The sequence below is a fragment of the Quercus suber genome, unplaced genomic scaffold, assembly GCF_002906115.3.
Source record: "Quercus suber isolate HL8 unplaced genomic scaffold, Cork oak 2.0 scaffold_1188, whole genome shotgun sequence".
Taxonomy (NCBI): Eukaryota; Viridiplantae; Streptophyta; class Magnoliopsida; order Fagales; family Fagaceae; genus Quercus; species Quercus suber.
Window position 1 is genome coordinate 25,775 of NW_027070586.1, and position 24,234 is coordinate 50,008.

General features: G+C 31.0%; 1 protein-coding gene across 1 annotated transcript; it reads right to left on the reverse strand.

The window, feature by feature from the left end:
• Nucleotides 1–640: 640 nt before the first annotated feature.
• On the reverse strand, nucleotides 641–19,274 carry LOC112033474 (potassium channel SKOR). The gene is given in 14 exon segments (XM_024066241.2): nucleotides 641–966; nucleotides 2,616–2,737; nucleotides 3,629–3,923; nucleotides 4,021–4,083; nucleotides 4,086–4,095; nucleotides 6,041–6,226; nucleotides 6,446–6,667; nucleotides 7,037–7,135; nucleotides 7,717–7,797; nucleotides 8,891–9,186; nucleotides 10,126–10,465; nucleotides 11,240–11,303; nucleotides 12,033–12,257; nucleotides 18,687–19,274. Coding segments are annotated over 14 exon segments (2,493 nt in total). The 5' UTR covers nucleotides 18,935–19,274; the 3' UTR covers nucleotides 641–724.
• Nucleotides 19,275–24,234: the final 4,960 nt, after the last annotated feature.

Consider the following 24,234-nt stretch of genomic DNA (forward strand, 5'->3'; position numbering starts at 1 on the left):
GGGTAGGTTGGGGTTTACCCATAATAATTGGGTTGGGTTGGATTTGGGTTATAAGGAATTAGTTAAATAGGTTTTAAATGGATAAATAAGTTTTATATACCCAACTCAATTATGCCACCCCAAACCCGCCCATTTGCCACCCCTACTCAAAAGTAGGGAAGCTCAATTCTTCTTGGACTTGAAAGGCACATGTCACCAAAAACTGGATTAAAACCTTAACAGGGTTTACTTGGTCTTTTTAATTTGTACTTTGTGATTATCCTTGAGTTCCCTAACTAAAAGAATATAAGTTGATATTAACCTATCTCCACTCAATTAGGAGAAAGCAGATTAAGCATAAGAGCAACTGCATATTTATCAGCTCATCAATGTCACTAGGCTCTCAAACTTCCCCTCTTTGCTTGTTAACATAAAGGATTCATTAGAGGCTGTTAACAGGTTAAAACTTTGGCTGCTTAGGCAACATTTTAATTCAAGTATGATAACATACTAAGGAAAGGAGTCTATATCGCAACCTGCTAATAAATAGCGAATTTCAACTTATTTATAAACAATGTAAAATCACTTTTGAAGTACCCCATTGTAAAACAAATACATATGATGCCGATATTTTTGCTACTTATATAATGCAGACGTAAAATGCTGACTATGTAGAAGATAAGATTGCATAAAAGATGATACAAAAACTATACATAATTATATTGTTTAAAAAAACCCAAAAATGTTACTGTGTTTCACTAACTAAATACAGCTTCTGCCCATCACCAATCATATCTACATCAAGAATTTTACCTGCATCTTCTGATAATATACAAGATACACTTGGAGTTTGTAGCTGCTCTGCTGCTGTTTGGATAAGTTCTTTAATGGTATGTGGGACCCACAACATGATTCCATGCCTTCTATTTTCTTTGGGATCCCACGGGTGGAAAGGGAACACAGTACATTTTTTTCGGTGCAATTTATCTGCAAAATGGAAACAGAAGTTCAGTAATTTAATTTTAATCCCCATTGTTTCCCCTAGACTATAACTATGGAAATTGGATTTGTTTTATACAGGATTTTTTACAACCATCTTATATGATATGGAAAGCGTAAATAGACAATGTTGGTGATGGTAATTGTGTTGGAGAAGTTCATTTTTTCACTGCCTAAAATATGGTTTATAATTAGATATACAAGGTAAAGTTTAAATAATCATTAAAAATTTAACAAAGGAGAGAATCTTGGGTCACTGCTCTCACATCCCATGTGAGTTTCGCTAGATAGAAGCCTGATGAACAATCCAAAACCCAAAAATATTTTAACTAGAACCAAAAGAAGTATAACATAGCATCACATCACATCACATCATAAAACGAGGAGGTTATTATGTAATTCAGCAAATCATTAAATAGATGTTAGCCACAATGATACCCGTGTTCTTGTTGGAAGCAAAGTTATCAATTCCAATCTACTAAATATTCAGGCTTGTAGTGGTATGTTGGAACAAAAAAATTAGCTACCAACATATTCTGGCATACAATTTTGAGGTTGTCACTATGCACACACACATTCTGATTTAAATCTATATGTTAATTAACACAAACATATTTATTTCAATAATCATATTACTACATATAGAAAAAATAAATTTATAGCACATCTATATTAACTCTCCAAATATATATTTGTTTAGTAAATTATATACTTAGATTAAGTTAGAGTAAAATTTCTATCATATATCAAAAAGAAAAAGTAAACTATATCAATTAGATACTAAAAAATTCCTAAATAACATCCGTCTTCCAGGGAGACAAGCAATTAGATTAAGCATTGAAAAAATTCCTGTAAACTTAAATCATTAAAAAAAAAAATTATCATTTAATTCTCTAAAGTTCAAACAGTAAAAAGTTTAGGTTTTCACATTTGGTAAGGCTTACTTTGAAAAAATAAAAGTAATCCTTTAAAGTTCAACCAAATTCGTTAAATAAATTCTTACAGGCCAAAACACAAGTATTGGCCAAAAGAGATTAGCTTGTGAGCAAGATCGAATATAAGTACAAAATATTTCACAAAATGGAATGGAATTGATAACTTTGGCCAGAAGACAAATCACCCATCTTCCAACTCCCACCTTTCCCTCCTCTAAGTACAAAGTAATGGGTGAGTCCAGAGAGGTCTTGTGTTCTAATCCCATAGGGTGCAGGGTTAAAAAAAACTAATCCTCTAGGTTTTAATAAATTATTCTGGTCTATGAAGAAAGAAGAATACTCCACTTGCAAGTTCAGATCAAACATAACATAAGAAAGAATAATGTTCAACATAGTCTGCAAGAGACCATTGCAGAGCCCAAGTGCAGGTATTCTAAATATGCATAATGCCCCCTTTTGTCCAAATCAAACCCGATACTTTCCAACACAAAAAACTGCTTCACTTAACACTGTAATTTGTAAAGCAAGATCAGAGATCAGAATCAAGTTTAGTAAATTTTAATGCTTTGGAGTTTTTCTCAAGCTTTTATCTTTTTTCTATTCTATGAAGAAACCAAGTCGTTGACCTGCTTTCTGGATATTATAATTAGTTGGTTCCAAACTTTGGGAATAAAAAAAGCAAATCATAGATTTTTCCACTACCTGTGATTTCTTGAGAGGTATTTAAGGATTCAGATAACTGAGCTGACTTCGCATGTTCCAATAGCTTGATCAAATTCTTGTTCCCACACATTCTACCTTCATCAAGTGGGGTGCTTCCCCATCTGCAGAGGTGAAACGGACAGAAAATTATAGTTTTCAGAACAACAAAATAAACTCAATAATATGGATAAAAATAGTTCTTGCTCTTTTTTCTTAATACAGGAAGGAAAGAGAAACAATGGCACAAAAACTAGGAAATGATGCAAACTGCAACATGAGTGATCTATTGAGTACTATTAATCAAAGTTTAAGACTATATATAGTTACCAATAGGTTACGTTCGATCAGATAATGAGGATGGGCTTCAAGATGCCACATCGTACAATATTGAGAAAGCAACCTAAACAAGTAATCATCTAGCAGCTCTACTTCCTTGAGAAAAAAAAACGCCAAGTTTTCTATCAATGTCCACTTTTTTTGTCCGATTCCTCTTAATGAAGTCCACTTTTCAATGTGAAGACTCCAGGTAAAAGGTGCAAATGGTACAGCAACAAACAGTTGAGACAAAATAAAAACATGACATTTGCAGTCTTGATCTCATGAATACATTTGAATACTTGAAGCATTTCATTGGATGATTCATTGCTTAATCATGTGAAGTTCCAAGAAAAATATAATGATTAGGACATGCAAAAAATTTACAATTATCTCATCACGGAAGATAAAAATATTGTTTTTCTTGGGGAAAAAATGGAGGGAAAAAGGATCAATGGAACTTCTTCTTACATTTTGAAAACAATCACAGTCAAATGACCTGCTCCATTAGGGTTAGGATCACATTAAATTCTCAATTAGAGTATCCCAAAGCTGTTACCTCCCCAACGGTTCATCCATTTCTAGTTAGGCTTCTATAAGAACAGCAAGTAGGCTCAAATATTGAACTCATAGAAGTGGATGTGTTCCTAATTAAGGAAAAAAAAAATCATAAAGCAAGATTGATATTTGAGTTTTACCTGTCCTTTGAGAAAACACTAGCCCCGGCTTCTAAAAGCAATTGTGCCATCAAATATAATCCTTCAGAGGCAGCCACATGGAGTGGGGTTCGGTGATCATAGTCTTTGGAGTTTGGATCAATTCCATAGGATAAAATCCTTTTAAGAAAGTCTGAATCCCCCTTTGCAACAGCCGTACAAAGAAAACTACCAGGATTGTCAATCATTAAGGATGCCCCTTCTTTATAAAGTAAGGAAGCAATTCGATCATGCCCATTCTTGATGGCTTCAACTAAAGGCGTATTCCCAAAATTATCTATGCAAAACAAACAAATTCCACATATAATACCATCACATGAGTAATAGATTTGCGTAAAGCACACAAATATGACATTTCATCATAAAGAATTTACCTCTAATATTGATTTTTACTCCTTCCTGAATAAGGAAAAGTGTGATATCTTCATGTCCTCTGATGCTGCAAGATGCTGTTGAAAACAAAGGCTCCTCTCAGACATAAACATTTCTTTCTTCTTCCCATTTTATAGATATATCTTTAGTACTACTAAAACAAATTATATAGCAAAAATTTTCAACATAAGTTGCACCTGCCACCAACATGATTCCACTTATCTATCCTAGAATAAACCACCTGGTTTATGCTCAAGCAATAAGATTTCAGTGCAGTTCTCCTGTTGCACACATGCATACATTATTCCCCCCCCCCCCCCCACACACACACACACACAAACACATACTAATTGTGATGTACGTGTGCATATTCACATACATAACTATCATCAGCATGCTCCCTAATAGAAAAAGAGAAAGGGATGGTGCACTCATCATTTCTTAACGTATGAGGGAACCTAAATATTACAACTTTTTTTCAAATTACAAAATCAGATAAGACACAATTTAAGGTAGATGAGATTACTTATGAGGCTGCAACCTAAATCATCAAATCACGGAGAGCTGTTGCAATTAAGTATTGCAGAAGGATAACATTGTTCTTCAATTAAAAAGTGAAATAGCTTCACTTAATATGAAAACTCTAGGACATGCCTTACAGCTAATTTATTCTTCATGCTTACACAATCCTCAAGAAAGGTTGCTATGATATGGAAACTCTAGGATTTCAAGAATTGATGATAAGGTTGGGGCTTCTACCATGAGTGGGCATTATTGCAACTTGTAAAAACAAAAACAATAGTTCCATCATGGGTCCAACATTAAAATACAGTTAATCAGAACTCATATGGAGGCACAGAAATATCAGCTTTCAAGATTTAACAACACATAAATGCTAACTCTAGAGAAATGCCACAAACTCAAGATTTGCTTTTGGGCTAAGGAATTTTCAACAGCTGGAGAAGTTATATGTTTTCTAAACACAGATCCACTAAACCAATCTGGCTGATAGTGTTTTCCAATTGCTGACTATAGCTAGAGATACTTTGCTTTGAAACCAAGAACAAGAAGTTGGTTAGATTGTTGACAACAATAGGAGGAGGGGGGATGAGATTGGATTTGCATGGTAAGTGATGACATTGTAATGAAGTTCACTGGAGGTAAGCAGGTCGTGCAAACTCAAAAGAATAAAGGTATTGGGATTTTTTTTCCCATTCCTAATCAAGATAATAATTGGATTTTTCCTTTGTCCTATTTCCTGATTAATTGAAGAAGAGGATCTACGCAACTGGAGCATTGAGACTGACTTCATCCAGAGAGCTCATAAAGCTTGTAAATCAGAGAATCCAGCAGAGGGAATGGAAGAGGTGGCTCTGGAAGGGAGATAAGAGGTAGCAAGGGCAGATTATACATGTGTTTAGCTACCGGATATGAAGCAGAATTGCTTATAAACTAAAAGCTACACTTTTTGGGAGACTAAAAGTTGCTAAGGGAGAAGAAAACATCATCATTGCAACTGATTCTCTGATTCTATTATTGCCAATGACATAATGAAAACTTGAAAATATCCCTTGAAAATTAAAAGAAGTTCTGAAGAATATCATGCATCTGTCTCAGCAATTGTCAATTGAGATCATTAGTCTACAAAAATCTAGACAGGGAAACCAACTCTGTGAAAGATTTTTCTCTGCTTCCAGTAGAAATATAGGGCAAGATATAGTTTTGATGCCTCTTGAGGTTCCTCGTTAATCATTTAATGAATGTCAAAGATCGCATTCCAATTGTTGTTTGTCTTGTATCCAGGGAAAAAAAATGTAAAAACAAAAGTTCAGGGAGTCCTCAAAAAGGACAAAACTTGCCTAGATCATTAGATTTAAAGTAGGAGACAGATTCCATCAAATGTACCAGTATAATTGATAAAATAAAAAATTTATAGATTAGAGGGGGAGGGAGGGGGGGTGGGGGAAGGAGTGAAAGACCAATTATTAGACAATTTTAAAACATGTATAAGCAGTTCCATACCAAGGGTGACCTTCCATCATAATCTGTCTTGTTGGGATCAGCTCCAGCGCGGATAAAACTCTTTAATTGGTACAAATCTCCAATATCAGCCACACTATTCACCTTCAAAGCAAGCTCAGCTTCTTGTTTTCCAATATGAAATGTGATATCTGACTCCAATTGCTTAACTCGATTGGACTCTTTTCCCTGTACATTTTTTTACATAAAGTTTTAGCCATCTTATGGGCACATAGTAGAAAATTAATGTCAACTATATAAAGAACAAAAAACTGTTCAAGAATTTTGAAGAATGTCTTCAAAAGCATTTCTATATTATATTCAATTCTAAACTCTACTGCCACTGACAGAAATTTCAGGAACTAAAGTAAAAGCACAGACAGTAACAGAAATAAATCAAATAATTACCTCTAGAAGGTTGTTCAAGATTTTACGACCATCGTAAAAATATATATCTAGTACATTTGTAAAAGATTGTTTATCAAGCCGCAGAAGCCTGCATAGTTCACAAACCCTAACAGTATAGGGTTGAGGGATGTTGCAGAGAATAGAAATTTCTCCAAATGAGCTGTCAGGTTGCAGAAGTGAAACAGTCTCTTCTGATCCATCTTCGCATATACCTACCTCCTCCTGCAAAAGAATAGTTTTCTTAAATTTGTAAACATACACATTTTGAGAACAACAGAATCCATATCCTGATATTCTCAGCAAACAACATAATTGAAAATCACAATATAATTGGGATTTATATATATATATATATATCTTTTTATATATACATCAGACTGAATCAAAAGGTATTAATGTACATTTGTAATATTCTAAGCATGGTGTGAGCTGAGTCAGCTGACAGCTTTGTGCATAGTTTGAATGTACAGAAACCAAAGAATAGAGGATTTATCTAAGAAACTTAAGCGGAACAAAAGGAAGAAGAAACAAAACCAGAATGTTAAACAAACTAATGATTGACAGCAATGACTATAGAACATGGAATCTTACCAGCACACCATGACAAACGAAATACAGTTGATCTACCACATTTCCCTGTTCCATTATCACTTCTCCTGGGAGAAAAAACTCCTCATGGAATCTAATAACCTGCAAGATCAATCAAAAAAGTCTAACTTCATATATTCAAAGAAGCCAAGGATTTCAGTACGACAAAGGAAATTCTCTCTTACAATTTATGTGATGTTACAGTGTTACACAACAACAATTTAGGATCTTAAACTTTCACTGCCATTAATGTTATAAGTCAACTCAATTTGAAGTAGCCTTTCTAAGACCATATCTATGCTAGAGCACTACATTGACATCAGTGTCCTTGCATATCAAAATTTTGGGGGCTACTGAGAATTTATGACTTCGCACACACAATTCAAGTACAAACTGTGTCCAGGTCCTGCTTCAAAGCATCCATCTACAATTTCCATGTCCATGCAAAATAACGCAACAGAGTTTGAGTATTCCCAAACTAGAGAAGACCCCGAAGCAGCATATTTAATGATTTCCTAGCCTCTAAAGTTGATTCATATTATTAACGGAAAATAAAAGCCCATTATCAATGGCAAATGAAGTCCACAAACAAATTGAACTTTGTAAACTAAAAATCAAGTTTGGATCATGCATCACTTACAAAATTTTGTTATAAATTATATAATGGAAATAAAATAACTTACAATCTGGTTGATGAATTCTGAAGAGCATCCCTTAAAAAGAGGAACCTTTTCAACGTATGGCAAGTATAAAGTTTGGGAAATCTGAAAAAGAAGATTCAACTCATCATGAATAGTTCGAAATTTTTTGACATAGCTAATTTAATTAACCAACTGATATGGAAGATAAGAGGCTCAAGGAAAAGAAAGCATGAACATGAAAGAACTTGAAATTAAGTTTTATATTGACATCAACTTAGTTTGAGACCTAAGAAGACTACTCTAGATACTACCAAATCTTACTATTATCTTTTTTTGCATTACAAAGCTAGTGATTCCTTTAATATTAGTTTTCTTGAGATCTATGCCTGGGATATTTAGCAATGTCTAAATTTTCTGGACATGGGCTGTAATACCAGTTGATGGGTCCTATCATGGTCTTTCTATTAATTTAATTTGTTTATTTGTGGTCCTTATAGTCTTTAGTTTGCTCTGATATTTTCAATATTATGGATCCAAGTCCAACAAGGATTAGAAGTAATTATCTCACTCTCTCTCTCTCTCTCTCTCTCTCTCCCCAATTATAAAAATTGGTTTATACACACTCACTCATCACAAACACATATATACACTCATACATGCATGCACATATACATGTATACAGTTGATGCAACTCTTACTATTTGAGACAAGTTTAATAAATAAATTTTAAGATATTATTCTTATTTTTTGACTTAGCTCAAGGCATGTACAATATTCGTAAATGAAAGTCCAAGAAGGATATGAAGTTTTCAAAAATTAGAAGATATATTTTTCAAATCTTGTATACATATGAGAAGCATCAGATGCATATTGGGGAGTATAGTAATACAGCTCCCTTGAAAGTACCAGTGCAAGATAGAATGCAATTATTGAGAATATGATGGTCACATGAAAGATGCAGCTGCAAGTCAAAAAACTCAGTTAACTAATCCATTACATAGACAAATCCATCAAAATAGTGTCCGGGTAAACATAGAAGACTGAAACCATAAACCAAAAAAAGAACAATAAACAATAAGAATTTTGAAAAATTCTGAGAGGAAAGCATGTAATTTCACTAAGCTGATCAGTAGATGGAATCACTAGATGCTTCTTCTGGTTTTTATCATCAAAATTGGTAAATGGAGGTTCAAAAAACCTCTTTTTTCTACTTTACCTTAGCCCGAATAGACATGGGGATGTCCTGAAGGACAGCAGCCTCAGTGTAGCTACTCTCATGCTTCAAGCGCAAGTGACCTTTAATTTGATTACGGATGTCCCTCCCAAGTTTATTTCTGTTCATAAATTTGATGAAATCTGTCATTTTATCCCTGAACTTCTCTGTCTTTGAGCCTTTCACAATCAATGCTGTCATGTTACCAATCAAATAAGCACCAAGAACCATGTCAAAAGAGACATATATCATGATGAATATCATTTCCCTCATATTGACTGCATGTATATCTCCATAACCTGCAATAGACAAAGGCATTAATTTAAGTACAAAGTGAGAAAACCTTCACATTCCAGATTTGTCTCAATTCTCAATGGAGGCAAGTATAAACTATTATTCAATACCATTGCAGAATATCAATCTGAGGATTACCAAATATGCTTAAATCATCAAATTGTACAAATTATAGCCAGTAAAAAAGTTACTTGACAACGTATTAGAAAAAAGAAATTTAAGAATATATGTGTGTGTGTGTGTCTGTGGTGTAAAGAAAATTAGGAACAAAATCAGTGTGTCTGTGTGACATGCCTATAGCATTGAGAGCAGGTTGGTTTTTCGGGTGGGTTTTTATGATACTTTACAAGCGTATTTCAAAGAGTCAAAGATCATTTTACTAGCTTCCAACCTACAGCAACCTTCATTCAAAGCATGGGAGGACTGTTAGCATGGTATGACACACTTAACATGAGACAATTTGTTTTTATTTTTATTTTTTATACTTGATTGGTAAGTTACACATGCACTTAATAGATCTTAAACACACTTCTTGAAACAAATTGTTAGTTACATATATATGGCCAAAACAAAATTGTTCCTTTAATGGAATTTTTTTATTATAAAAAAAAAGGGTACAAGCTAAGTGAAAAAAAAAATGCAGAAAAAATTTTAGGTAAGTGAAAAATTTAGTGACAAAACATGAAGGTATCTCATGCATATGATTCTTAAGTAAGTCATGTATCACATGAAGGTATCTTATGCATCCAACATATGTATATATCATCCCTCTCATAGCATGTAGATCCAATAATTGTGTGGACCCATATGTGAGAGAGATAATGCATATGCCGGATACATAAAATAATTGTTGGTACATCACAATAATGAACATCACAAAACCATAATACTTCTAGTTATAACTGGTGATCTTAAAGTAATTTAGAGGGGGGAGAGAAGCTTACCAACAGTAGCCATGGTAACAATGGCGAAATATAAAGATGTTATGTAGCGCTTCCAAAGATCAATCTCTCTAAACTGTGAATAACTATAGTCACCCAACTTTAAACTTCCAATCCATGTGTAACCCTCTTGAGAAGGAGGAAGAGTTGTAGCCAAATAGTAAAAGATGCATGCCGCTGTATGTGTGCAATAGAGTTCAACAGCAAGAAGTTTCACAATCCTGGTAAACATGTAATTGATACGTATATCCTTCTCCATACTTTGAAAAAACTTAGTGACTTTGCGGACCCGACTTAATCTGATCCATAGAAGGTACCTCACTCCCTCTTTTCTTCCACAACCCTGTTCAGGACAAATTTCTCAAAATGGTAACAGAGAGCAACAACTTAAAAATCATATTACCAGGAAACTTTTACAACTTCCAGATATCTTAGTATATGACTATATGCTCCAAACTTTTTTAAATAACCGATCCTACTCTCCATTACGTATTTCGTAGGTGTCTCTGATTCTTATCTCAGAGACTATCAATGGCAGTATAAAAAATGTCACACTAAAATGATTTGACGGGGAATTCACAAAAAGCTCAAATCCCAGCAAACCATGGTTCCAAGATCCCATACCCCTTTGTGCAAGAAAACATTGCATCCAACTAGATTCGTGCCTTGGTTTTTTTAAGGGACAGCTAATGTAATGCATATAAGAAAACAAGATGCATGACATTAGGTGGCATAATAAGAAGACATTGTCAAATTTACAAATGAGTTCATTAGTTGAAATCCAACATACAAAATATGTATTTAGACCCCAAAAAAAAATATAAATGGAAATTCTCATCTAAGTGCTATCGCCATTAACAGAATGGACACATCACATACAAACGCTCTCAAATATTAGGATCTTCATGCTTAAAGGATTATGAGAATACTCTAAATTCTCCAATGGTCCTTCCAAAATACAAATCCTAAATACAATTTAAACTAGAAGATGAGAAAGTGAAATAAAATAAAAGGTAACTTGAGAAAATAGAAAACAAAACAATCTCTTGTATTCCTTCAAGATATTAAAAGCAAGAAAAACTAGTGTTAAGCAATGTATACTTAAAAAAAGTGATACCTTGTAGATAATATCCCAAGGCATACAAGAAAGAAGATCGATGATAAAATTAGATTTCAAGTACCTGCAGCCAAGAATTTGAAAAAAACAAAAAAAGAGAGGGTGAGGGCGAGGGAGAAGGAAAGATGAATCAGCAATTTAACAGAAGCAAAATGTATACCGTATTAGAAATTCTAAGCATGACCAGCAAATAGTTCCATCTAAGACATCTTTGGATTTCCTCTAAATTAATTGAACAATTCACATTGGTTTGCTTCAATTGTAACAAAAGATTCCCTTTTTGCATGGAAAAGACCCTAGTCAAATTTTAAATCCGCGTAGCAAACTTCACATTTAGCAAACCACCATACAACAAATTAGATCAAAAGCATTCCCATTAAGTGTCAAGTAAGATCTAATTCAAATTGTTATAATATTAGTTGGTGTGTTTAGTTTATTGCAGGTCCAAAGGCCCAAGTCCGTTGTTAATTTTGTCCCGCATAACACAAATCACAGTTCATTTCCTTGGAAGAACGAAGTAGAAGGTGGGTCTTAGGACCAATTGTAAAAAAAATCTCCCACTAAGTGAACCAACTATACATATAAATCAGCTAAAAATGATAAATCTATAATAAAGAATTTACTTAGTACTAAAATTCTTTGAATTCCAGTAGATGGTAATGAGTCATTAAATTGTTTGCATGGACTATAATTTTATCATACCCCAGATGAATATCGTAAAAGTATAACATATGTTATATACTTAGGTCCAATCTTGGCCTCATGCATACGTAGAAATGGAATGAAAATAAACCTGAGTGCAATGGGGGTACGCTTATAGATCATTCGGTACGTCTGGCTGTCTCTGTAAGCCAAAAAGAAATGCAAAAGAATGTCGATAAGGAAAACAATCTGGCCAATAATGTCCACCACAAAGAGGTTGCCAGGCAATCCCCGGAAGAAGCCGAACTCCAAGGGTGTGAAGAAGGAGGAGTACACCGCCCACATTAATATGAACTTCGTCCATGCACGATACCACCTGCATGCATGCATACATTCGCCTTCCAAATTAATTTCAATCTTATTTATTTCTATCTCTAAACAAATATGTAGTAGTCAATTAGTTTATACCCTGCAACACTCACTACTATGAGTTCAACTATTAATTAAGCACAAAGGGAAATAACCTTTTTTTTTTTTTTTTTAAGAATCCGAATTTGGTAAGAATGAGACTCATATTTTATACTATCCAATAAGATATTATCACATCAATTTTTTACTTAAAACGCAATACATCTTATTACACTTAATAACATTTCAATAAACTCCTTTTTAGATTAGATTTTCAAATGAGTATTAGAATTAATTGAGTGCAGTTATATCTATTCTTTAATGTGTGATATGATGATATGCATGTTGAGATTGAAAGGTATAAAACTTAAGTTTTACACGTCCTTATAGAATTTAATCTCTTTTAAAAAATGTCAAAATTGCAAAAGCTACCATTAAAGAAGTCATCCCTTTTCCTTGTAACTTTGTAAGCATTATTATTATTAATTTTATTTTTTGATGAACTTTGTAAGCATTATTGATAGTGACATTACTGGAGAAAACATATTTACTTTGACTAGCTCGAGTGTGAAATTTTTTGTTATCATGGCCTGGAGAAAGAAGAAGGAAATGTTGCAATTTAAGACTTTGATAAACACTATACAGGAAATTTAGGGGTAAGAATTAAAGTCTATATTTTACCTCGTTTCTCTATCATGATGTGTTGTCTCAATTTACTTGGGAAAAAAGACAAAAAAGAAAAAGAAGCAGCCTGTGTGTAGTGGGCCAGTGGCCAGATGGGATTTATAATGGTGAATTGACCCAGATATATATATATATATATATATATATATATTGAGAAAATGACCCAGATATATTTAATTAGAATAACATCACCAAAAAAAAAAAAAAAAACTCTCTTGATAAGAGTTAGAATTTGAAAATTTCTTAGGCGAAAAAAGAAAATAGTGACTAAAGATCAGAGTCTAACTTATCTTAAAGATCAGAATATTTCTTGTGGTAAGAAGAAATAAGAATATATATTTATACAAGTGTTTAAACTAGTTTTTTTTTTTTTTTGACCAGTCTCTCAACCTCTTTTTTTTTAGAAAAAAGTAAGTAACAACTAGTCAGAGGTTAGACTATTTCTTTTAAAATAAACTTTGAACGTAATACTTATATAAGTCTGATCCATTCTTTGTCTTATATATGTTTCATCCAAATAAGAAAAAATTAAATGAACAGTACTCTTTAGCATTCATTTTTTATATTTTAGTATAAATTCCTTTTAAGTGTGCGTTTGACATGATTAATTTTGTCAACTTATTTTACTATTTAGCTTATTTTTGCTACTATTCATGGGTCCCACTGTACTTTTTGATACTATTCATGAGTCTTACTGTATTAGTTTCAGCAAAATAAGAGGATCCCAAACAAACCCTAAATGAGAGAGAGACAAAGAGTTTGGTTTAATATATATATATATATATATATTTTTATTATTTATTTATTTATAGCTAGTCGAATTTATACTATATATATATATTAGGAAATCTTATTTTCATTGAGTCAGCTTTGAGTCATGATATAATGTTTTTATCCTCTTTTTAAAAAGTTCAGTATTCATATAAAAAAAAACTATAAATAATTACATCAAACAGGTTCATAGTTCCTAAAAGACTTTACACCACCGCGCGCACCCTTGGCGCGATAGTCACTCTACAAGTATTAAGCTGCTTGTGGGGTGGTAAGAGTTGTAGTTAAGTTTTCAAGAGGGAGCTTCACATACACATACACTTAGATTAGGCTAAAATAAAATTTCTATCTTCTATTAAAAAAAAAAGTCTCATATTATTCACCTTAACTTCGCTTTTTCTTCATTTCTTTTTAATTTATTTATTTTTCCTTAAAGATTATTCTTATAGCATGTGCCTTTATGGCAGTAGTATATGTTGGCTCAATAGATTCGGAGGCTTCCTTGTTTTGCTAAAAATATTTTAATGCTGTTAATTTTAAACTAGTTTAATTATTTATTAATAAAGTTTCTTATGAAAAGGAATAATTCAANCAGCAAAATAAGAGGATCCCAAACAAACCCTAAATGAGAGAGAGACAAAGAGTTTGGTTTTAATATATATATATATATATATATTTTTATTTATTTATTTATTTATAGCTGTCGAATTTAATACTATATATATTAGGAAAATCTTATTTTCATTGAGTCAGCTTTGAGTCATGATATAATGTTTTTATCCTCTTTTTAATAAAGTTACAGTATTCATATAAAAAAAAAACTATAAATAATTACATCAAACAGGTTCATATGTTCCTAAAAGACTTTACACCACCGCGCACCCTTGGCGCGATAGTCACTCTACAAGTATTAAGCTGCTTGTGGGGTGGTAAGAGTTGTAGTTCAAGTTTTCAAGAGGGAGCTTCACATACACATACACTTAGATTAGGCTAAAATAAAATTTCTATCTTCTATTAAAAAAAAAAAGTCTCATATTATTCACCCTTAACTTCGCTTTTTCTTCATTTCTTTTTAATTTATTTATTTTTCCTTAAAGATTATTCTTATAGCATGTGCCTTTATGGCAGTAGTATATGTTGGCTCAATAGATTCGGAGGCTTCCTTGTTTTGCTAAAAATATTTTAATGCTGTTAATTTTAACTAGTTTAATTATTTAATTAATAAAGTTTCTTAATGTAAAATAAGGAATTTAAATTCAAATCTCACCTATGAATTCTAGTTAGCTCAACTGTTAAAATTTCTATATCAAAACTAATTAATGTATTTTTCTGATGATAAAGGCCTCCTTGTTTTGCTAAAAAAAAAAATTTATATAAAAAAAAAAGTGCTAAAAAAGATTTTAATGTCTCTTTTGTTAAAAAAAAAAAATGTCCATGACTTTTGTATACCATATTTCATATTTATATATTTTTTTTCATGTCTACTGTAGTGTATAATTTATTAGCTAGCCTTTTTTTTTGGTCTATCTATATCCAACTTCTCTAAACATTAGTTTTTCTATATTTATCTTATTATAATTAGTGTTGTAAATGAGTTGAGTATTAAGAGTTCAGGATTTGTTTATTTAATTTTCTTATGAGCCCAAACCAAACTCATCTATCACTAAATAGATTACACGTTCAAACTTAATTCATTTTCTTACCAAACAATCTCAAACTTGTTCAGAAACTACTTGATTAACTTATTCTTTCCTCACATTTAGTAAACACTACCAATAAAATTATTTATCCCTTCATAAATATATGTTAATACTTAATAACTAAATTATAGTTAAATTGAACTTTATTGAACATGTTATTATATTTGAATTTGACTTGTTTAACGCTTTATTTGTTTCGATGGAAAATATTGTGTAAAGATAGTTTTTTGTGTTTTTTTGTGTTTGGTAATAATAGAAAAAATAAGTAAAAGGAAAACTATATTTGGTTAACATAAAAAACAACTATATCTCACAATAAACTAAATAAGGGAAGATAAAATATTATTTTTCAACTCATTTAAGATTACTGCCAAACATAAGAAAATAATATAGTTTTATAGAAAACATTTTTTTTAAAATGAGTCATTTTCTAAATAAAAAATAAAATAAAAAAAATAATTCCCAAATAATCAAACTTATAAACTTATTAAGCTCAAACTTAAGTTGGAATCATTTTCTAAATAAGCAAATATTAACAAGATTTTTCCTAAGTCTGTATTTTCAGCCCTATCTATATTCTATTTTTATGAACATTAAAATTAACCACAAAAAAAAAAAAAAAAAAAAAAAAAAAACTCTCTTGATAAGAGTTAGAATTTGAAAATTTCTTAGGCGAAAAAAGAAAATAGTGACTAAAGATCAGAGTCTAACTTATCTTAAAGATCAGAATATTTCTTGTGGTAAGAAGGAATAAGAATATATATTTATACAAGTGTTTAAACTAGGTTTTTTGACCAGTCTCTCAACCTCTTTTTTTTTGAGAAAAAAGTAAGTAACAACTAGTCAGAGGTTAGACTATTTCTTTTAAAATAAACTTTGAGACGTAATACTTATATAAGTCTGATCCATTCTTTGTCTTATATATGTTTCATCCAAATAAGAAAAAATTAAATGGACAGTGCTCTTTTAGCATTCATTTTTTATATTTTAGTATAAATTCCTTCTAAGTGTGCGTTTGACATGATTAATTTTGTCAACTTATTTTACTATTTAGCTTACTTTTGCTACTATTCATGGGTCCCACTGTACTTTTTGATATTATTCATGAGTCTTACTGTATTAGTTTCAGCAAAATAAGAGGATCTCAAACAAACCCTAAATGAGAGAGAGACAAAGAGTTTGGTTTTAATATATATATATATATATTTATTTATAGCTATCGAATTTAATACTATATATATTAGGAAAATCTTATTTTCATTGAGTCAGCTTTGAGTCATGATATAATGTTTTTATCCTCTTTGTAATAAAGTTACAGTATTCATATAAAAAAAAAAAAACTATAAATAATTACATCAAACAGGTTCATATGTTCCTAAAAGACTTTACACCACCGCGCACCCTTGGCGCGATAGTCACTCCACAAGTATTAAGATGCTTGTGGGGTGGTAAGAGCTGTGGTTCAAGTTTTGAAGAGGGAGTTTCACATACACATACACTTAGATTAGGCTAAAGTAAAATTTATATATTCTATTAAAAAAAAAAGGTCTCATATTATTCACCCTTAACTTCGCTTTTTCTTCATTTCTTTTTAATTTATTTATTTTTCCTTAAAGATTATTCTTATAGCATGTGCCTTTGTGGCAGTAGTATATGTTGGCTCAATAGATTCGGAGGCTTCCTTGTTTTGCTAAAAATATTTTAATGCTGTTAATTTTAACTAGTTTAATTATTTAATTAATAAAGTTTCTTAATGTAAAATAAGGAATTTAAATTCAAATCTCACCTATGAATTCTAGTTGGCTCAACTGTTAAAATTTCTATATCAAAACTAATTAATGTATTTTTCTGATGATAAAGGCCTCCTTGTTTTGCTAAAAAAAAAAATTATATAAAAAAAAAGTGCTAAAAAAGATTTTAATGTCTCTTTTGTTGAAAAAAAAAATGTCCATGACTTTTATATACCATATTTCATATTTATATATTTTTTTCATGTCTACTGTAGTGTATAATTTATTAGCTAGCCTTTTTTTTTTTTTTTTGGTATTCTTATGAGCCCAAACCAAACTCATCTATCACTAAATAGATTACACGTTCAAACTTAATTCATTTTCTTACCAAACAATCTCAAACTTGTTCAGAAACTACTTGATTAACTTATTCTTTCCTCACATTTAGTAAACACTACCAATAAAATTATTTATCCCTTCATAAATATATGTTAATACTTAATAACTAAATTATAGTTAAATTGAACTTTATTGAACATGTTATTATATTTGAATTTGACTTGTTTAACGTTTTATTTGTTTCGATGGAAAATATTGTGTAAAGATAGTTTTTTTGTGTTTTTTTGTGTTTGGTAGTAATAGAAAAAATAAGTAAAAGGAAAACTATATTTGGTTAACATAAAAAATATAGCTTATTTTTAAATATTGTTTTTCACTAAGTTTTTTTGAAAAACAACTATATCTCACAATAAACTAAATAAGGGAAGTTAAAATATTATTTTTCAACTCATTTAAGATTACTGCCAAACATAAGAAAATAATATAGTTTTATAGAAAACATTTTTTTTTAAATGAGTCATTTTCTAAATAAAAAATAAAATAAAAAAAATTATTCCCAAATAATCAAACTTATAAATTTATTAAGCTCAAACTTAAGTTGGAATCATTTTCTAAATAAGCAAATATTAACAAGATTTTTCCTAAGTCTGTATTTTCAGCCCTATCTATATTCTATTTTTATGAACATTAAAATTAACCACAAAAAAAAAATAAAAAAAATAAAAAAATCTGTGTAACTTGGCAAACAGTGTGTAATTGGATTCTTATCCTATCACTTTGACTTTGCTAGTGTCTTTGATTTGATGTGGCACAGCATCATATATTAGCCGATAAATTAATTGAATCTTATCTAACCTTTTCAACTCATCGTCATCCGTTCATCAAATAAAAAAATAAAAAAATTATCGTCATCCTATATTTTTGACCATCATTACGAGACCAATCTAAATTGAAATCCAAATGAAGCTAACCCTACCAAAATCTTTTGATCCACTTATTTACTGCCACGTGTACACCGGTAGAACCTCAAAACGACAATTTTGTTCCGAAATAAAGACAAAATCATGCTGTAAACGACAAACTAGAGTGAATTCCGCACTACAAAGGAAACTGTCCTTAAACAAATATTGTAGATCCAAGTTTTATACTATATAAGATACGATACATACATACCGGTTATCAGGGTGGATGACGAGGCCGGTGGAGAGGTCTTTAATGCCGAGAAGGAGAGATTCGCGACTGAACTTGCGGAAATTGGAGGCGAGACCTAACTCGTTCGATATCAGATTGAAACGGCTTGCAACTGACGATTTGATCCGCTCACTCACCTCCTCAAATTCGTATTCTTCCTCTTCTTCTACTCTCTCATGCCCATTCGTGTCCTCGACTATATGTCGCTCCTCCCCTTTCCTCACAGCCATTATCGATTTATTTGTTTCTCTCCGATTCTGATGATGGTTGCATTCATATATCTAACAACTACTTCAACTATTAAATAGGAGTGTTGTACCAATTCCTACACTGTAACCAGAAACTTCGTTATAGAAAAATGAAAGAAGACATCGAGACTTAACCGTTTGGGAATAGGATTCACGAGGAAAACAGGTTTGGATAACGATTTTTGATAACGGCTTTTTGATCCTTTTGGATTTGGAAGGGAAGTAATATAGCCCACTCAGTTTTTCACGGAGATCCTGAGGTTCTAAATTATAACATGAAAGAAAAGAAAAGTGACGAGAGGGATTGATTGTTAGCATCAGCTCTGTTTGAATTTATACGTAACAAAGGAAAGGACGCGCTATATTACTTGTACACGTATTTTGAGGGCTCAGAATATTTAAATTTTTTTTTTAATTATATTTGTAAGAGTTGGTGGTAGTGGCGCTTGCTACGTAGTACAAATATATTTTTATAAAAAATAATAAATGGAAAGAAAGAGATGCAAACAGAGATTGAGAGAGATTTGTCGCATGAGACTTGCCTCTCATAGGCAGTGGCAGTGACGTTAGCTTTGCTCGTGAGTGGCTGGCGCATGAGATACCGGTTCATTATTGAAAATAATTGTTGAAAGTGACTCTCTCGATGCTTACAATTGAACATCATTTTGATATTGACAACGCTGACATATCCACTACAATTGGAGGGGAAATTTTTTTTTTAATATTTCTAAATTTTAATATATTTTAACTAATTTTATAAGAAATGTACCATATAAATTGGTACAAAATTTGCTATAATTATATTATGCATCAGATTATATTAGCTGTTTATCTTTTTGACCAATTGTGTCTTTTCTTATGAGCAATAATTGTGTCATTTCATGTATTCTTAAAATTTTTCATATATTTGTGTAAAATGCTATCCTATATTGCTATTAGTAGTCCTATTTTGTTAATGTGTTATTCTATTAATAATTGGATTGTGACGGCTTACGGCACCCTTATGTCTGTGAAACAACTGTACGGTTGTGGTTTTTTCTTTAGTTTCCTTCTTTAAGGTTTTTTTTTTTCTTTTTCCTTTTAAAGAATTTTAACTTATGATATTATATAACTTTCAGGTTTAAATTATAAATCGAGGTAAGATGTAATAGCCCTATTACATCATGTAATACATTTTCAATAATTCAAATTAAAATATAAAAATTTAACTTTTTATATTAACTATTGGATTAAAAAAAAAAGTTTAAAAAAAACTACTGGACGAAAAAAATTAGAAAGATAATTTAGAAAAAAAAGTTAAAATTTTTTAAAAAGTGAAAATGATGTGAGAGGGATTGCATGATGCAATAAATAGCTTGCTATTGTATCAGATCTCAACCCTTAAACAATATTACACCATCTAATAATTATACATATACTAAATTTTGTATCAATCAAATATTATTTTTTATTCGATTTATAAATTCATCTTTTATGCATAATTTAAAATACAAAATTTAAAAATTTTTACATTAGTCCTGTCAACGGGTGTTCTTAGGGTATTTATTAATTAACTATTTGAGAAAAATTTTTATACCACTTTCTTGTGAAATAAAAAAAAATTATAAAAAAAAAAATCAATTGCTTTTTAATATACGCATAAAAAGTTTCTAAAAATATTTCATAAACCAATATTTTTACATCATCCATTAACTTTGATGTTATTTACATTGATCATAAATACTAATTTCAAATTATCATCAACACTTTCAAGCCATTAACGTGTGTAATCAAGTCATCATATAAACAGTTGTCATATTCTAGTATTTGCTTAAAGACATAATAAAACATGTTGAAGGGACAAACGTGTATAATCAAGTCATCGTATACTATGATAATGCTGCTTGTTTCAATAAATCAATGGATATGCTTGTTAAAAAAAAAAAAAAAAAAAAAACACAATTAGGAAAGTGATTCTTTAATATCACCAGTTATAACTAGAAGAACAATTAACATTGCTTTCGGGTACTAATTTTACTAGGAACGTTTTGTCTGTGTTTTTTTATTTTAAATATAGCTAGTTGTCATGACAAAGCGATGAAACTTTTAAGCAATCCGTGTCATAATCCATCCACGAGGGCCTAATCTAAGTGGGTGTCACCAACTTATCCCTTCCCATTTAACAATGTTAATTAATACGAATAATATTCATTGATGGAAACTTACACGTCGCTTCAATTCGAAGCATTTCCAGGAAAAAGCAAGAGTATGAAACATGAGTTGGAGAAAACATTGACAAGGTCTTGCACAATTCCCCGATCCAGATTAAACTTTAAATTCCAGCATCAGCAGCCTTATTTTTGGGCTAACAATGTTAACGTGAAAGAATAAAGTTATGGGCACAATATTATCACAATAATTTTATAACAAAGTTTAAGTGGCAAGCTGTTAATGTTAGATATATTAAAATTAAAAAAAAATGATGTCAGTTATGAGCCCAAAAAGGCTGCTGATGTCGAACTCTAATTCAGGAAATAAGTTGGAGCCCTTTTACCAAGTCTACTAAGTAGTGGATGAAAACTAGTAGGAATTTGTTATCTGGACTTTGTTTTGAATATGTTTTTTCTGTAATTACTTTAACATGAAATTCAACTAAAAAAAATACCGTGAAAAATAAAAAGGGTAGGATTAAAAAGCATTTTTCATAAAAGACTATGAGACTCATCAATATTGTGATTACAATATGTGCTCTTTTTATTTAATATATAATTCAATAGTTATAACAATAAGGTAAGGGGGATTTTAACTTGAATCTTTTTATTAGAAATATCATAATGTACTAATTAAGTTATAAGATTCTAGATCAATATATATTTAATATATGTTTTTCATTCTATGACAAAGTGGGCTTCAAAACACCATAAATTGACTGGAGGATGGTTCATTATGTATGGCCATCTTCTTTGCATGATTTTTTTTCCCCCCTTTTTGGAGAAATTATATGGAAAGGCTTATTATACTTTGATTCATATTAGATCTTGGGTTTTTAACTTTGTCGATGAAAGTCTAAAATGTATGAAACCATTTTAATTTGAAGCTTATATCTATCTCTATTATTCATTTTCCTGATTCTGAGTAGTTATAGAGCAAAGCAACACTTTTTATCTCTACCATTTTTGCTCAATGTATACCAAATTTATTTATGAAGAAGTTCTAGGTTAAACACAAAGCATAATCAATGATTTCTTGTTTTTCTATATTCCATTACTTTCAAAATAACAGAGATAGACATAGGTATCCATTCATAAATTTATAAATTTGTCTCTACCATTTAATTGACAAAATTTATAAATTTGTAATCTAATTTGAAATGTGGTATAAATTTTGGACCTTTTTATATGATTTCTCCCTATTTTTCCCGTCTTTTAGTTCTAGGTGTTCACATTTTCTTCTTCTTCTTTTTTATTATTATTTTCTTTGTGAGTAGATAAAGAAAATGGTTGTGCAGCCTAGGCTAAAACTAGTTGTTTTCTATCTTATAAAAGCAAGTCATTTAAATAATTCAACTATGCAACTGCAATGTACTTGTAGTGTTGCCAAATCAAAATGCGATCCAGTGAGATGAAGGTGATTATTAGATTAAATTGCCAATGCAGCCATTCACATGATCACCCTCCTTACTTTTTTGTGGAGATATAAGTGCATCCACGTCAACCGCACGTTTTTTTCAGAAAAAATTATACAGTCTTCTGGTGAATCATGTCATTTGTCCACTATTCTACTAAAAAATTCTTACTTATTTAAAATTGTTGAGTTAGTAATCAGTTTCTGTTTATTTTTTTTTTTTAACTTAGCAATTTTAAACAAGTGGGAGTCTTTTAGTGAAATAATAGAGCACGTCACTTGTCCACGTGATAACCTCATAATTTCTCCATTTTCAGGGGCTAATTCAGTGGGATCCTTAGTGGGGGTTGGGATCCTTAGTGGGGGTTGCGAGGTTTAGTGCATCTCCATTTTCAGGGGCTGATTCAATAGGATCCTTAGTGAGGGTTACGAGGTTTAGTGCATCTCCCACTGAGATTAGTACATAATAAAAAGGTTTCTAATTGAGCCATCCAACTTTTGTTTTTGGCTGCTTATTGCCATAAGACAGTGTTCTTATATATTTATTGAAATTACGTTAATCACATGATAGGACAACCTGATGGATTTTAGGTTGAGAGTGACTAGTCCATTATAAAAAAGAGCTAGCTAAATGAAATTTTCTCGATCTAAATGAAGTTCTCTCTCTAGTATTTTTGTTTTATGGTTACCAACTTTATTTATAAACAATCTCTAGGTGAAATGCAAAGTTTAAATAATGATTTTCGGCTTTAATCGATTCTGTTACTTCTTAAATAACGGGAATGAACAGGTCACAAAAGCTTTAAATTAAAATGATTTCATAAATTTAAGACTTTAATTTACAAAGTAAAACCTAGGACTTAATTTGAAATATGGTTTAAAATTTTTATACTCTAAGCCTTTTGTGTAATTTCCCCTAATTTGTTTCCCTCTTCTTTTAGTTATCTGTGTTTGCAAAATTCCTTTTTCTTTGTAAAAAGATAAAGAAAATGGTTTTTATTTCTTAGGTGAATGTCCATAACTCTTCAAGCACTTGTGTGTAGTCTCTCTATCTCACACACACAAGATAATTATATGGTAAAATCCCTTGAAGGTGGTCCCAGGATGGGGGATAAGATTTTTGAACCCAAAATCTTATGGATCTCACGAGACACTAGACCAACCATTGGGACTTTTTTATTTTTTTTTATTTTTTATTTTTAGTTTTGAGATAAGTAGATAGTTAGGGAGGGGGAGGTAGAGATCAAAGACATCGAACCATATACATAAGATGGGGCACCACAAAAAATAACATTACCACTAAACTATCACTTGAATTGCCTTCACTTGAACTGCCTTGGAGTTAATATAGAAAAATGGAACTAGTTTGTTTTCAATTTTTTTAGGGCCAAAATGGGGATATATCCATTTCAGCCAAACTTTCCAGCAAAATGCCCCATGTCTGAAACTATTTAGGGATATGCCCATGTTTTAAACTCAATTTTCTAAAAATTAATTTTCAATGAAAAACTCAATTTGCCAAAAATCGAGTTACAGACAATCAAAGTTAATAAAAATAAAAATAAAATAAAAAAAGCATGGAACTCGAGTTCCATGCAAATTTTTTCAAGAAACTCAATTTCGGTAAATCAAGTTTTTCATTAAAAAAAATCGAGTTTCAAAATAGAAGCATATCCCTA